At 48.9% G+C, this 15,876-nt stretch overlaps 1 protein-coding gene across 1 annotated transcript in view; it reads left to right on the forward strand.

The window, feature by feature from the left end:
* The window catches only part of KIF3C (kinesin family member 3C), a 31,789-nt gene extending 19,647 nt beyond the window's left edge, over positions 1-12,142 (forward strand). Inside the window, exons 3-8 of the mRNA XM_084901413.1 lie at positions 623-745; positions 2,030-2,148; positions 2,610-2,726; positions 8,994-9,102; positions 9,281-9,453; positions 9,668-12,142. Coding sequence (XP_084757539.1) covers positions 623-745; positions 2,030-2,148; positions 2,610-2,726; positions 8,994-9,102; positions 9,281-9,453; positions 9,668-9,761 — 735 coding nt within the window. The 3' untranslated portion in view covers positions 9,762-12,142. The remainder of the gene's footprint in view (positions 1-622; positions 746-2,029; positions 2,149-2,609; positions 2,727-8,993; positions 9,103-9,280; positions 9,454-9,667) is intronic.
* Positions 12,143-15,876: the final 3,734 nt, after the last annotated feature.

Genomic DNA, 15,876 nt, shown 5'->3' on the forward strand with positions numbered 1-15,876 from the left:
CTGGACTCAGGATCCTTGGGCCAGTGCTGAGAACCTCAGACAAGCTGCCCTGGATCCCATGGGTCCACCAGCCCAGGGCTTGTCTCTGGCAGGGGCACTGCTAGCTGGTGGGTGAGAGAAAGCGGTGGCTCTCCACTCTGTCAGCCTCCACGGCACCTGGTACGAATTCCTGGGCCTTCCCCAAGGTGCGAGTCCCTGGCCAAGTGTATGGCTAAGCCCTGAATCATCATGAACCACAACTGGTTGTTCTTACCAGTCAACTGTAACACCACGTGGGGAGATGGTGGGGTGGCTGGGAAGCCCGTATGCGGACAGCTGTGTAAGTGGTTGACACCTCTGGAATGTGCCAGTGATTAGGGCTGGGTTTCCACCCACAGGGGCAGTGCCTGGGAAAGGCATGGCCATAGGAGCCGAGAAGAAGGTTCAGAGAGGAGGGGCTCCCACTGAGGTTGGGGTGGGAGCCAGGGATGTGGGCCATGCTACCCTCCCTTCCTCCTCCTGGCAGCTGGGGCCATAGGGCAGCCATGTCCCACGGGAGGCGGAGTGAGCCAGTCCCTGAGCTCCCTTGCCCTTCCCTGGTATGTGCTGCTGCCCTGAGCCCCTGTGCCCTGCCCTGGCCTAGAAACGCCGCGAGCGGGAGATGCAGCAGGAGATGATGCTCCGCGACGAGGAGACCATGGAGCTCCGGGGCACCTACACATCCCTGCAACAGGAGGTGGAGGTCAAAACCAAGAAACTCAAGAAGGTGAGATGCGCCCTGGCTGGTTTGGCTCAGTGGATGGAATGTCGGCCTGTGGACTGAGGGGTCCCTGGTTCGATTCCCGGTCAGGGCATATGCCTGGGCTTCAGGCTCGAACCCCAGTAGGGGATGTGCAGGAGGCAGCCGGTCAATGATTCTCATCATTGATGTTTCTAAGTCCCTATCCCTTTTTCTCTAAAACCAATAAAAATATATTTCTTTTAAAAAAAAAAAAAAAGGTGAGATGCCACAGCAGGACAGGGTCCGGGTGTGTGAGGGCCTGGCAGCCTCTGCCTAGGACAGTCACCAGTCCAAGGGGTGTGTCTTTTAGGCCCTCTCCCCACTTTGCTTGAACTGCTGAACCCAGTTCCATTGCCTGGGCTGCTGGGGTGCGGAGCCGGGAAGGCAGGTGTTGGTGTTAGGCTGGAAGAGAGCTGTTTCTCCGGGGGCAGGCTAGGCCTGATGGGCTGGGAACACCGTCATTTCTGGTCTCCAGGGTGATTGTCCTCATGGTGCTGGGTAACTTCCCCCTTTACAGTGTCGCCAATGAGTCACAGCTTGGCTAGCTGGGCCTGGAGCAGGGCCAGGGCAGTGGTGAGCCCAGGGAGGCTCCCAGAAGGAAGCACAGGGCCCTCAAGGGCGTGTGAAGGGATGAGAACATCTCATCACCAGAACCCTGCAAAGGCAGTGCCGGGGGAGGTGTGTGCCTGAGATGAGGGGTGAGGGTAGGAAGCAGCACGTCTCAGCCTGGACTCTAGGAAGAATCTGGAGAGCGCTGAGGGCTGCCAATGTGGCTGCCCCGGAGTAGGCCAGGCAGTGGCCCCGTCACAGGGGCAGTTCCCAGACACACCCTCAGTGGCTAGGAGCGGGGCAGCAGGGCCCGTGCTGCCCTCCGCACCCCCACTTCTGAGAACCCCTGGAGAGGCAGGAGTGGGGTGAGTGGTTCACCTTCCAAACTGGCTTAGACCCCCTCCTCTGCCTAAGCCCTGGTCTTTGGCCCTGATTCTGCTTGAGCAAGTCTCTGCCTGAGTTTCCTCACTATGGAAAAATGGTGTTAACCAAAAGGTCCCAGAGTCCCTTCCAGTTTGAACATTCCATGCTGCTGACAGCACTGAGAGAGAGCAGGTAGCAGGCCAGCATGCAGGAGGGACAGAGCAGCCTTTGAGTCACCTGTCCTGACTCGTGGTGGAGCCGCAGGAGAGAGACTCAGAGCTGGCCCTGGCCTCACCCTGTGCTGAGCCCGGGACCCTGAGCCTGGGTGGCCTCTGAGCTGCACCTGCCCCCACCCAGCTCTACGCCAAGCTGCAGGCGGTGAAGGCGGAGATCCAGGACCAGCATGACGAGTACATCCGTGTGCGGCAGGACCTGGAGGAGGCGCAGAACGAGCAGACCCGGGAGCTCAAGCTCAAGTAGGCTCCCTCCTCTTCCCGTTCCTGGCCCGTAGCCATCCCGTGGGCCCCAAGCTTCTCCCGACAGGATCTTCTCCTTCCTGACGGCCTCATCCCGCCAGTCACCCATGCATCCACATGTTTTAGGAATAACGCGGCGGAGGGAGGAGGGGGGGGGCCTAGGTTCTGGAGTTTCTTCCACCTCCTTCCCTCCTCAGCCTCCACTTGATGACCACTGCCACTCCCACCAAGTGCATGCTGGGTGCTGGCCAAAAGGAACCCCTTTGGCCCTGAACTCTTTGCATTAGAAGTTATTTTCAAGGCCTGTTATTCCCCCTCCCCCAACGTGTTGGTTTCTCCACCTGTGCCCCTTCTTTCTGCCTCTTTGCTTCTTACTTCTGATCCTTCAGCTTCACATATTTATAGGGGGCATGGGGGGTCTCTCTCCCCAATTCCCATCTCTGCCTTCTTTCTGCTCCCAGGTACCTAATTATTGAGAACTTCATCCCCCCTGAGGAGAAGAACAAGATCATGAACCGGCTTTTCCTGGACTGCGAGGAGGAGCAGTGGAAGTTCCAGCCACTCGTGCCAGCCGGAGTGTGAGTCTCTCTCCCCAGTCGTCTGGGCCTCGGGACTCGGGCCAGGGTGGAGATGGCCAGGGGCCTGTGGGGAGACAGGTTTCTATAGATTGGAGAGCTAAGGGGATGATACGGAGGGAAGATGGATTTTTCAGGACCTGATGTAGGGGTCTCCATGAAGAAAGGGTGTCTCCACCTCCCCACCCCCCAAAAAAAGTGTCTCCTTAGCCTGGGATGCAGAAAGGTGTTGTTTGTTTGTTTTTTAATATATTTTATTGATTTTTTTACAGAGAGGAAGGGAGAGAGATACAGAGTAGAGATTTAGAAACATCGATGAGAGAGTCATTGATCAGCTGCCTCTTGCACGCCCCCTACTGGGGATGTGCCTGCAACCAAGGTACATGCCCTTGACCGGAGTCGAACCCGGGACCTTTCAGTCCACAGGCCGACACTCTATCCACTGAGCCAAACCGGTTTCGGTGGGATGCAGAAAGTTTTGTATGAAAGGCCTGAAGAGGGGGGAAGAGCAGTCTCAACCTCGTGGCAGTCCCAGTGAATGCTAACATTTGGCCAGTCTGATGAGTTTTCATTTGTCTGGTGCCAAGAGCAGCAGCAATAGTTAATATTTACCTTCCTGTGTGTCGGGCACCATGGGAGACTCTGCAGACAGAAGGTAAATCCAACTCAGTCAGCATTCAAGGCCGGTGGGGAATTCAGGGAAGCAACTAGATCAGGAAATGATAGAGGTGGGACCCAATCTTTATAGCTTCACTCAGCTCCGTGATTCAGCATTTCCACCTGTTTCCACATCCTAGCCCTTAGGCAGTTTGGGTCCATTGGCTGGGTGTGCAGCTCCCTCTGCTGGTAGCCACGAACAAGGCCAGATATTTAAACCCAACAGACTGCCTCCCTCAGCTGAAAGTGCCTCTGTCCCTTAATTGAAAATCTGTGTGTATAGAAGGTTTATTTTTAAATTATTATATATTTTTATTCAAGTTATATATTAAACTTAGCAATGGACACATTAAACTAATTACTACAAATTACAAATTTATACAATTTATTACACATTTCACATTAAGTAAATCACTACAACATTCACTAAAAAAGGATATGCAGCCGAAGCCGGTTTGGCTCAGTGGTAGAGCATCGGTTTGCGGACTGAAAGGTCCCAGGTTCGATTCCGGTCAAGGGCATGTACCTTGGTTGCGGGCACATCCCCGGAAGGGGGTGTGCAAGAGGTGGCTGGCCGATGTTTCTCTCTCATTGACGTTTCTAGCTCTCTATCTCTCTCCCTTCCTCTCTGTAAAAGAAATCAATAAAATATATTAAAAAAGAAAAGAAAAGTGAAATGAAAAATAAATTAAATAAAATAAAAAAGGATATGCAGAATCTTTACATTACCCCTGTGGAACGCTGAGTAATGGCCTCCAAAGAAATACCAGTGAGGCTTCTGCTCTGTAGGGTCCTAATTCTTGGAACCTGTGAAGATGACCTTATCTGGCAAAAGAGACTTTGCAGGTATGATTAAATCAGTGTTTCCCAAACTTCTCTCATGATGAGAATCACCTGGTGGAGTTGTTAAAACACAGATTCCTGAATCCCAACTAAGAAGTGCTAAACTAGAATTTTTGGGAACATATAGGTAAAATTGTATACTTAACTAGTGCTCTAAGACAGATTTTATATACAGAGCACTAAGTTAGGTATGCAATTTTCCCTATATGTTCTCAAAAATTCTAGTTTAGCACTTCTTAGTTGGGATTCAGGAATCTGTGTTTTAACAACTCCACCAGGTGATTCTCATCATGAGAGAAGTTTGGGAAACACTGGATTAAATTAAGGGGCTTGAGGAGATGCTCCTGTCTTGTCCAGGTGGACCTTAAATGTAATCACAAGTGTCTTTAAAAAAGGAAGGCAGAGCCGAAACTGGTTTGGCTCAGTGGATAGAACGTCAGCCTGCGGACTGAAAGGTCCCGGGTTCGGTTCCAGTCAAGGGCATGTACCTTGGTTGCTGGCACATCCCAGTAGGAGGTGTGCAGGAGGCAGCTGATCAATGTTTCTCTCTCATCGATGTTTCTAACTCTCTCTCCCTTCCTTTCTGTAAAAAAATCAATAAAATATATTTAAAGAAATAAAAAGGAAGGCAGAGGAAGATGAGACTCCAGAAGTAGGAGATGTAACAACAGCAACAAGAGACCACAATGACGTAGCTGTGAGGTGAAGGCGTCCGAGGGATGCCCACAGCCTCTAGAGGTTGGCATTGGCAAGGAACAGACGCTGCCCTGGAACTTCTAGAAGAAGCCAATCCTGCTGACACCTTGCTTTTGTTTCAGTCCTGTAGCCTCAGTGATGTACATAGAGGTATTTAGGAGGCCAGATACCAATGCACTCGCCCAGAGATTCTTTGCTCTCTGCATCTACAAATGTTAATGCCAAACAGGGCAGGAGTCCCCCCTGAGCTGGTTGGGAAGCTAGCCGTATAGGTCTGAGCTTCTCACTGGAGCATCAGGTGCTGCTTCATCCGACTGCTTTCTGAAAGGCTGAACCTACCCAAGGGGACACGACACAGGTTTGTAAGAGGCAAGTTCATGACTAGAAGACTTTTCAAAGGTGTCATTTTTGGACTTAAAATCTACGTTTCCAATCCAGGTAGAGACCCACAGTAGTACGGCATCTAATGCAGGCATTCTCCACCCTGGCCAAAGCTAGAATCACCTGTAAGCTGGGCTACAAAGAGTCGGATTTAAAGGATCTTGGGTGGATCCCAGGACAATTTTTTTTTCCCCCCAAAGCTTCCAGGTGAGGCTTCCTACAAGGATGCCAAGCTCAAAAACTACTACTCCAGCGCCCTCTGCTGGAAGGAAATGCTAGTGAAGCTTCTGCTCTAGGGTGATCTTGTGCTTAGAAAACTTCAGTTTAAAGTTTGCAGATGGAGGAATTTCTTTGTGTTGGCTAGAGATATGGGATGAAATCTGAGAAGGGATGTGATTTTAAACTTCTTATTTTGAAAAATAAGAATTTCAAGAATGATACAAAGAATTCCCATATACCCTCATGAACATTCACCAATTAATATTTTGCCATCTCTTGTGTTATTAATAACTCCTCCACCCTACCACACCAACCATTTGAGATTAAGCTGCAGATGTCCTGGCCCATCACCTGTATTTCCTAACAATGAGGACATTGTTTTACATAACCACAATACAAAACTTAGGAAATTTCATATCAACACAATACTATTATATAAGCAATCTTCACTTTTATCCAGTACCACAATAATGTCCTTTATGGCAGTTTCCTCCCCTCCCCCAATCCACACACCGGAGATGGTGCATCAAATTTGTCATGCTGCTTTAGTCTTCTATAATCTGTAACTGAGAAGGGATATATTTTATTTAATTAAAAAAAAAAACACACACCTGTTTTTATTGATTTTAGGGAGAGGGATAGAGAGATAGAAATACCCATAATCAGCTGCCTCCTGCACGCCCCCTACTGGGGATCAAGCCCTCAACCTGGCATGTGCCCTTGACCAGAATTAAACCTAGACTTTCAGTCTGCTGGCTGATGCTCTATCCACTGAGCCAAACCGGCTAGGGCTGTCAGGAAACTCTTGAAACATGCCCATATCAACTTATTTCGGAAGCCTATCTTCTATTTTTCCCACCATTATTCCTATGTGGTTACTGATTGACACACAACATCTTCAGGTGAGGTGCCTGCCTTAATCACCAACAATTTTTTCAACTAGCTGTAGCAATAACTTTTTCGAGTATGACCTTTTATTTTCTTATTTCTCATAATAGACTTTATTTTTAATTGTGTTTATACAAAATTATCTCCTAAGGGTTGGATATTGGGCAGTGTCTGTAGCACATGGTTTACAGTTCACAAAATTCTATCGTAGCTTTAGCTCTTTGGCCTACTGCAGAGGGTCGATCATGGAAAGTAGGCCTGGGGCAGAAGAGGGGAGTTTGGTGTCCCAATTACAGACGCCCCTCCCCCAACCCCTTCTTCCCGCATGCCACCCAGAATAGCCCTGGCATCTTTGTGGGGTCAGGCTGCCAATTCACACTGATCCACTGCTCTGCTCGCCCAGCCCAGCCCAGCCCAGCCGTGTCCTTCTGTCCTGTTCTCAGAGCCTGCAGCCTTCAAGGTGCACTTCAACCCCAGGCCGGTTCACGTGTACTCCTGAGACAGTACAGCATCGTGGAATATCCGGGAAGGTTCGGTTCCTGTCTCTTTCTAATCAGATGACCTTGGACACCAAAGACAGCCTGGTGTCTGCCCTGTCTGCACCTCAGGAGGCTGGTGTCCAATTCAAATGGGATATGTAGGCTCCTCTTATATATGATAAGCTATTATTTTACTCATTTCCCCTCTGCCCTCCGAGCTGTCACCGGTGCTGCCCTCTCAGGTGCACAGCCTCCGGGGCTCCACCACAGCAGAGCCTGAGAGGTGGGACTTCTGCAGCCTCATCCGTTCTCGCCTTCCTCTCTAAAGAGGAGTCAGCGGGGGCCCCAGGTGGGGCCCAGCACAATTCTTTCACCTTTCATAAAATGAACCACAAAGATGTTATTGCTCTCCCTGCAGATGGCAGGCATTGTTCGTGGGCTCCTGCCTGCCTTGCTCTGTTCAAGGACAGAGCGTCCTACCTGTGAATTACTTGCCCGTTTCGTCGCCTCTTCTGTCTTATAGCTGTCTGCCTTTTGGCTTCTTTCATTGTTCATTTGTGTCCCTGCTTGAAATGAGCAAGTGGCATTGAGAATAAGTCATCATCGGAGGGCCAGGTGCAGCGTCCTCGCGGTGTCCCGTGCTCAGTGTTTGTCTTGGTTCATCTCAGCCTTGCTGAGGCTCAGAGAGAGGAAGCCACTTCCCAAGGTCTCAAAGCTCTCAGAGCCAGCATTCAAACCCTGGTCCACCTTCCTCCAAAACCTGTGTGGGGTGGGTTTTTTTAATTAAAGTAACTTTCTTGTATTCTTTTCTATCTTCTAACATTACACTCATCAAATTGCTGCAAGTAAAAAGTCTGACATACCGTGAGTTGGCCATGGAAATTTTCATAGGAATAACCACTTCGAAAAGCAACTTGGCAATATCTAGGAAAGTTGAGATGCACATACCCTACAATGCAACCATCAACCATTCCATTCCTGGGTATTTACCCCAGGGAATCTGTTGAATATGTACTTGAAGATACCTGTACAGAAATGTATTTAATGGTGGGGAGGTGGGGGAAATCAACCTAGGTAACCATCAACAAGAGAATATATACATAAAAATATATATATATGCATCTGTATATTGCCATATTAAAATCTTAAAATATGCCCAGCCAGTGTGGCTCAGTGGTTGAAAGTTAACCCATGAACCAAGAGGTCACTGGTTCAGTTCAGCACGAAGGGGTTGTCAGATTGAAAACTGAAGTTTTGGTCAACAACCGAGACATTTTTTGTGTGAACAGTCAAGAACCAAATTGTTGGAGACGGGAGACATTCGAGAAACAAGGTTTGGCTCTAATTAATAATGTTGAGCATCTCTTCATGTGCTCATTGGTCATTTGTATATCTTCTTTGGAGAAATGGCTATTCAGCTTCTTTGTCCATTTTTAAACTGGGTTGCGTGTCTTTTTTGTAGTTGATTTATAAAAGTTATCTATAGATTCTGAATACAAGTTCCTTATCAAATATATGATTTGCAAATATTTCCCCCATTTGGTCGATTGTCTTTTCACTTTCTTTATACTGTCCTTTGAAGCAAAAAGTTTGTAGTGTTCATAAAGTCCTACTTACCTATTTTTTTTTATTAGTTACTTGAGCTTTTGATATCAAAGGTAAGAAACTACTGCATAACTTAAGATCATAAAGATTTACTACTACGTTTTATTTGAAAAGTTTTATAGATTAGATTTTACTTTTAAGTCTATGATCCATTTGGGGTTAATTTTTATATTTGGTGCAAGGTAAGGGTCCAACTTCATTTTTTTGTTGACTCGGTATCACTTCTTAAAAAATATTTTATTTTTATTGCTGCCATTATTACAGATGTCTCCTAATCCCCCCCACACACATCCCTCACTTTACCCCTCTCTACCTAGACCCTACCTTTTTTCCTTCTGTCCCTCGCCAGTTGTGAGGTTGTGTTAGAGAAAAGAGAAGAAAATTCCAGAAACCTGCAGTCTGCTGGGCCTTATGCCTACCTGAATGATACTTACTTCCTCAGAATATCGTCTTCCCTTTGTGCTTGAAGGAAATCCATTCTAATACAGCCTCTCCCCTACAGCAACAACAGCCAAATGAAGAAGCGGCCAACGTCTGCGGTGGGCTACAAGAGGCCTATCAGCCAGTATGCTCGGGTTGCCATGGCAATGGGGTCCCACCCCAGGTACAGGGTAAGAAGCTGGAAAGTAGGAGGAGGGAGGGCAGGGAGAGCCCAGGGGAGGTGCTGCTCACAGCCTCTGCTTCCTCCAACCTACCTCATCACCCTTGCTGCACCCCGTATTTACTGAGCGCCCAGAAGGTACAGTCATGGGGCTGCTGCTTATGTCTGGTGTGATGATCCTACCACAGGCTGAAAACATCATGTTCCTGGAGTTGGATGTGTCCCCTCCAACTGTCTTTGAGATAGAATTCTCTCATGACCAAGACCAAGATCCCCGTGCACTACACATGGAGAGGCTCATGCGGTTGGACAGCTTTCTGGAAAGACCCTCCACATCGAAAGTTCGAAAATCCAGATCCTGGTCAGTACCACCATGAGCAGAGCAGGCAATGAACGGCCTTAGGATCGGAGGCAGGGGGACTGCACCGGCTGCTGGGCTACCGGAGGGTGTGAAGGGGGGTGATGACTGGGGTTGTGGGGGAGGAGTTTCTACAGCAACAGGTGAGAGGATGGATGGTCCTCACTGCCCTCTTCCCTAACTTCCCCTTTCACCCACTTGTCCCCACCCCCTGCAGGTGCCAGAGTCCTCAGCGGCCTCCACCCTCCGCCGCACATGCCTCACTGGCCTCCGCTGCTCTGCGCCCTGCGACAGTGCCAGACCATGAGTGACAGCCTTCAGTTAGGCTGCCCGTCTGACAGGCAGATGGGATCACCAACCCTGGATCATCTCACCTGCCGCTTGGTGTGTGTGTGTGTGTGTGTGTGTGTGTGCGCCTGTTTGTATGTGTGCGGGGGTGAGACTCCGGCAGACCGTGCCTCTGCCTGCTCTTCTCAGCCTCCTTTATTTAATTAATGTTATTTATTCACGGAGTTCAGTTAGTGTGGGGAGAGGCCCTCGCCTGAGCCTGCCGTGGTCACTGCATAGCCTCCTTTTCTGCTGACTATAGACCCCCCTCCCCCAGCCAGACCTCAAGCTCCTCTCCGTCAGTTCTCCCCCGAAGGGAAGGTGGCCAGTGCCTGAGAAGAGAGGACTTTTTCTACCTGTCTCCAAAACCTCCATCTCCTCCTGTGCTGGTGGCGAGCAGCTCCTAAGCACGTTCTGGGACCAGAAAAATGCTGGGTGTCCCCTGAGGACAGGAGAGGTCCTGACAGTGCTCCCAGCACCTTCTGGGCCTCAGAAAACCTTGTTCAGCTTCTTGGGCTCCTCAAAGACTTAAGAGACCTCCCCCTCCCAGCCCATGCTCTTCAGCTTGGCAGGAATCCGTGGCTTCCCAGACTGCTTCCTGCTCTCCTTCCCAAGCCTCGGGTAGGAATTGTGAGCCAACCAGTTGCCGCCGCCTCGGACCTGCAGGAAATGGAACAAGAATGGAGACACTGCAGGAAATGGAACAGGAATGGAGACACTGCAGGAAAAGGAACAGGAATGGAGACACTGCGGACAGTCACCAAGGGAAGTCCCTCCTCTTCTCCCATGTCCTTTGTGTCTGTGCCCCTCCAAGAAGTAACTTTGGTCAACCAGTGGTCCAAGCCAACTCCCTGTTTTTGAGATGCTGCTCCTTCCTGCTTCGAATGTCTTCCCTGTAGCTGCCTGGATCCCAGTTCATAGTGGAGGGAGCGATGTCGTTATCCCCGCCCCCGGCTCAGCAAAGGTGTCGGCACCTGTTGCTTCTCCCTTCATTTAGCACCGGAGACGGAGACCGGGGCTCGATCCGCCATCTTGGCCTATTCCCCCTGCTTCTGAGTCACATGCGTTGGGCTCTGTTTTGTTGAAAACTAACCCCGTCTTCGGCATTGTGGGAATTGGTCCCTATGGAAGTGCTCTCCACCTTCCTTTGTGACATCCCAAGATGTCTCCAGGTATCTCAAGTGAAAAGTAAATTTCTACCAAAAAAAGAAAAGAGATTAATTTTCATTGACTTTTTAAAGTATGTGTGTTGGTGGAGGTTTGAAGAGGTAATCATGAGAGAAAACCGATGGTTTGGGATTTTAAAGTGCCCCAGTAGTGGGAGTCTACAATTCCTAGGATAGGAGGAATGTAGTCATTATCTAAAAGCATAAAATTGACTGATGTGCCTGAAATTTAGTGTGTGGGAGGTGGTGGTGGGGCTGATTGCCTGGTTATTCTCTTTCCATCAGGAAATTACCGTAATCCTTTTTACACTTTTCAAGTTCTGCTCTGAGGACCAAGCTATTGTTTTGTTGTTGTTTTTTTTATCAATATGCTGCCATTTCTGGACTAGATGGTTGGGCAACTCAGTTACCATTTGCTCCTGTCCATCTAGGATATCACATTTTTTCATCAGAGCCCAAGAGATTATTTGAGACTCAGAATTCAGATACTTGGTTCGGCTGAGGCTGAGACAGGAGTTGTGTGTAGAAATCCCGCAGATCGCCTGGGCACAGTGACCTCCTCGTTTGTGGATGAAGCAGCATGTATCACCCCATTCGCCACTTGGACCCATTGACTCTGCATTGTCTGGTCACTCGACCCTCACGGTCTTATAGCACAATCTTCCCAAGTTCACCGCCCCTGGTCTGAGGGCTGCGCCCAAGGTATGGTCAGAGGAGGAGCTCCTGCCTGCAGTTTTGTGTATGTGTGTATGTATGTGCGTGTTTGTGTGTGTTTAACTCCACTGGGGATACTCTACACTCAGTGTAAGATATGCTGGGAACAGGGCCACTGGGGTGGTTGGATCTCAGCCTCTATGCTTCTCTCTCTCTCTCTCTCTCTCTCTCTCTCTCTCTCTCTCTCTCTCTTTCTCTCTCTCCTTCTTTTGATGTATCAGACATTTGGTTGACAAAGTAAGGGCCCTGATTAGGACCAAATTTCCGTGTCTGTCGCTATGGTCTTTATTTAGGACAACAGCTAATGCAGTGGCCCGTATATTACATATGTAATATATAAATATATATATATATAAAACATTGCCCTCGGTCTCCTTGGCTTAGATGACAAGAAATGCACCTGCACCCTGGTGCTGCCAGCAGCCCGCAGGCCCCAGCCCCTGTTCAAATTAACAGTCAACAATAAAGGAATGAGTATCGTTACAGCGTTGGTTGCCTGCCTTCTCTTCCCTTTGTTTCTTCCTACTTTTACTCCCAATTTTATTCCCTCCCATCTTTCTCTCCCTTGTTTTCCTAATGTGGGTTTAGTGGCACGGGGAGCCCAGCTGCAGTTGATAAAAGGAGACTGGCTGCTTAATAAAAGGGGACGCGTCTGCCTAGCATGGCCGAGAGGCAGGTCCCAGGCTCTAGGCTGACGTCTGTGCCAGAGCCACGGCTGCAGCTGTTCATGTTCTCGTAGCATCCCCGCCCTGTTAATTCTGAACTATTAGCAGATTTCAGAACGGCCTAGATGCTGTCCAGATAAATAGCCTTTGACAGCTCTGCCCCGTCTGCGCCTCCATGTATCAGCCAAGACAAGCTAAAACAGCCAATGATGTGCGTACGGCAAAGCAGGTATCTTTGGTGGGCATCAAGTTAAAATAAACACTACCTTTCCCTTGTCATCTCTCCCCAGGGCCTCTTTCCTCCCTTTTGGGTTCTGGCGATTGGCTCTCTATAGCAGGGAGGAAAGAAAACAAACCCGGAGCCCCTGGCTTCCCAGAAAGGACAGGGTTGGTTGGTTGCACAACACGCCGTGAAGCATTGTTTTGGCGATGACAGTTTTCCTGGAGAGGCTCCCTGCCTCACCCCGGGCTCCGGCCCTGCCTGTGACAGGGTTCCGGGCTGGGGCGGCTCTGCTTTTTGAGAGGGACCTGCCAGGTGTTGTGTCGGGTGCTTTACACTTAGGCTCATTGTATCCTCCCCGGTGGGAATGATTGCCACTGGCTTATAGATGATATTTGGGGCCACTGACTGTGGACATACTTCAGAGAGACTGTGGGTTCCGTTCCAGACTACTGCAATAAAGAGAGTTGTCATCTTTTTTGTCATGGAGGGTCTTGCCTTTAATTTGCAAAAACAACGCAACACCTGGGAAGCGCAATAAACCGGAGTGCAATAAAACAGGGCATGTGGAGCCTTGGCTAACGGTTGGTTAGTAATAACGCTGGACTTGGAGACTTCAGGACCCATATTTTGTTTTCTTCTGTGCTACAGGACCTGTCTGAGCCATCTGTACCTCAGAGACCTGACAGGCACCTTGCATGTTTTACACGCAGTGGAAGCCGTGGGCAGGGTGGTTGGAAATAAAACCAAATCTGCAGACCCTTCACCTCCACTCCTATTCTAGAAGCGCTCATTTCTCCCGTTAGCAGAGGGCTCACCCGTGTGGCTGAGGGGGGTGGTTTTCCAGAGCTCCACGAAGCAGCCGGAAGAACTCGCCCTTGGCCCAGGCCTTTGTTGACTGTTGATAAAGAAACTGCCATGTTTCACTTCTTCCTCCAAGACTCTGGCACCTGGTCTCCAGAGTTACTTCCTTGTGTTTTCATTGCCTAGGGGTGGTGTGTGTGTGTGTGTGTGTGTGTGTGAGAGAGAGAGAGAGAGAGAGAGAGAGAGAGAACTCTTAGCCAGGACTAAAGATTCGCTTAAGCTGGCCTGAGCAAAATGGGAACACAGAAGTGTGCAGTGGACACCAAGGGTGAGAACAGAACAGGCCTTGGGAATAGCCTACTACCAGGGACTCAGACACCACAAAGACCCTCTCCCTTTCACCCAGTCTCTTTCTGTGTGGGGTTCCTGCTCTTTCCTTGGCTGCTCCAGTTCACGACGTAGAAGATCTCTCTGCCAGCAGCTCTCTGTTTACATGATCCAGTCATCCAGAGAGACTTGGCGTCTCAGTCCCAGTGCCAAGTTCATGGTAATGTGATTCTGATTCAGTGTTTTGGGTCAGGTGGGTGGGAACATGATATATGAATAATACCTCCAAGAGTCCTACAGCTGTAACCATGTATATGTGGGCAGGGGTGCAAATAAAGGTATTTCCCCCCCCCAAAAAAAATGATGAGGATAACAGGGAGATTAGGGTATGCTCTAACAGTTAACCAGACAGGTCTATGACCAGTGTGTCCATTCACCCAGGATGGCTCATTCTATTATTCTGTTCATTTTTCTTACAACAATTCACCTGCATCAAAATGACCACCCTCTTCTTTAGGTCCAGGATAGATCCATGTGGTGGACATTATAGGCTGCCTTTCTGATATCCATTCTTCCCTCTGCCTTATTTACAAGTAATTTTGTGTAAGGAGGGCAGTGCACACAATTAGAAATACTCTTTCCAGACACCCTTGCTGCAGAGGGTGGTCATGTGACATGGTTTTGGCCTAGGAGATGTAAATGAAAGTTGGCTAGGGATTTCTGGGAAATTATTTTTGCTTTCCTGATTTAGATATTTCCCATTTCTCTCCTTCCCCTTTCTTCTTCCTGCCTAGAACTCAAATGCACCTTCTGGAAGTATATGCTTCCATTGAACAAAAAATTAGCATCTGCCACCCAGGCACTCCAAGTATTGTTCTAAGTGCTGGAGATGCAGCAGGGACGAGAACGACAGATAGCTTTATCCACACAGTGCTTGCCTTCTAGGGTGGAGAGAAAGAAAAACACATTGCACATACATAGTATACACATAATGGTGGTAAGTGCAGTCAAGAAAAATAAAGTGGAGAGGGAGGAGATAGGGAGTTCCAGGTACTAAGGTGAGGGGGAGGTTTTAAGGTCCATACTAAGAAGGTGACATTTGAGCAAATTCCTGCAGGAGGTCAGGAAGTGGACTCCAGGAGAGGAAAAGCAAATGCAAACATTGTGGACAAGATTGGGCCAGGTTGTTCAAGGAGCAGCAGCCATATTTGCAACCCCGAGGCAATAACCACAGCATTTGAAAGGTTGATGGAATAGAGACACGGGGAGACCTAAGTTCCTGATGGATTTGTGGTTCCGTGCCAGGCTGGGTCTATCCACTTATGCACGTATAATGGTGCCAGACAGACCCCGTTTAGCCAGTGGCAGGGGGATGTGCCAGGAACCTGTATTTGAAATGAGCACCCCACTGATTCCAAGGAACTGCTCTTTCATGTCTGAGCATCTCGGTTTTAGCGATCTATGGTTCTGAGTCATGCTCACAGTGGGCCTGCCCTTCAACAAGCACCGGCAGCAGGGCTACCTGCCATGTAGACACCATGACTGTGCTCAAGGATGGTAGAGGCAGAGGGCACGAAGCCACGGAGGGCACAGAGACCCTGGAGTCCCTGAGCTCAACCACATGTTTCTTCTTCACAACTGGGTGGAGGGAGGGGACAGGGTGCCAACTTGTTTGGATTAAAAAAACCAAAGTGATTAGTTACTCACCCAAAGCTCCCGGTTACAATAAGGAAAAGAAGACTGAGAAAGGAAAGGGATTTCCAAAGGCACACAAATGGTGATCGGGGAGACGGGCTTGGAAGGAGCAAGGGCTTACTAGTCAGACACACTGTTTATATTTTTTTGTTGTGTGTTTCTTTTTATTTTATAATATTTTTTATTGATTTCAGAGAGGAAGGGAGAGAGAGATAGAAACATCAGTGATGAGAATCATCGGCTGCCTCAAGCATGCTTCCTACTGGGATCAAGGCCTCAATCCAGGCTTGTGCCCTGACTGGGAATTGCACCGTGACCTCCTGGTTCATAGGTCAACACTCAACCACTGAGCCATGTTGGCTGGGCTATTTTTATTTTTGAAATAATTTTAAACTCACAGAACAGTTGCAATAATCATGCTAAGAACTCCCACATGCACGGAAATCCTGTTCAGGATTTGCCAACTGCCCCAAGAATGACCTTTACCACAAAAGGATCCAATCCAGGG

This window comes from Pipistrellus hanaki, assembly GCF_964339955.1.
Source record: "Pipistrellus hanaki genome assembly, chromosome: 12".
NCBI lineage: Eukaryota > Metazoa > Chordata > Mammalia > Chiroptera > Vespertilionidae > Pipistrellus > Pipistrellus hanaki.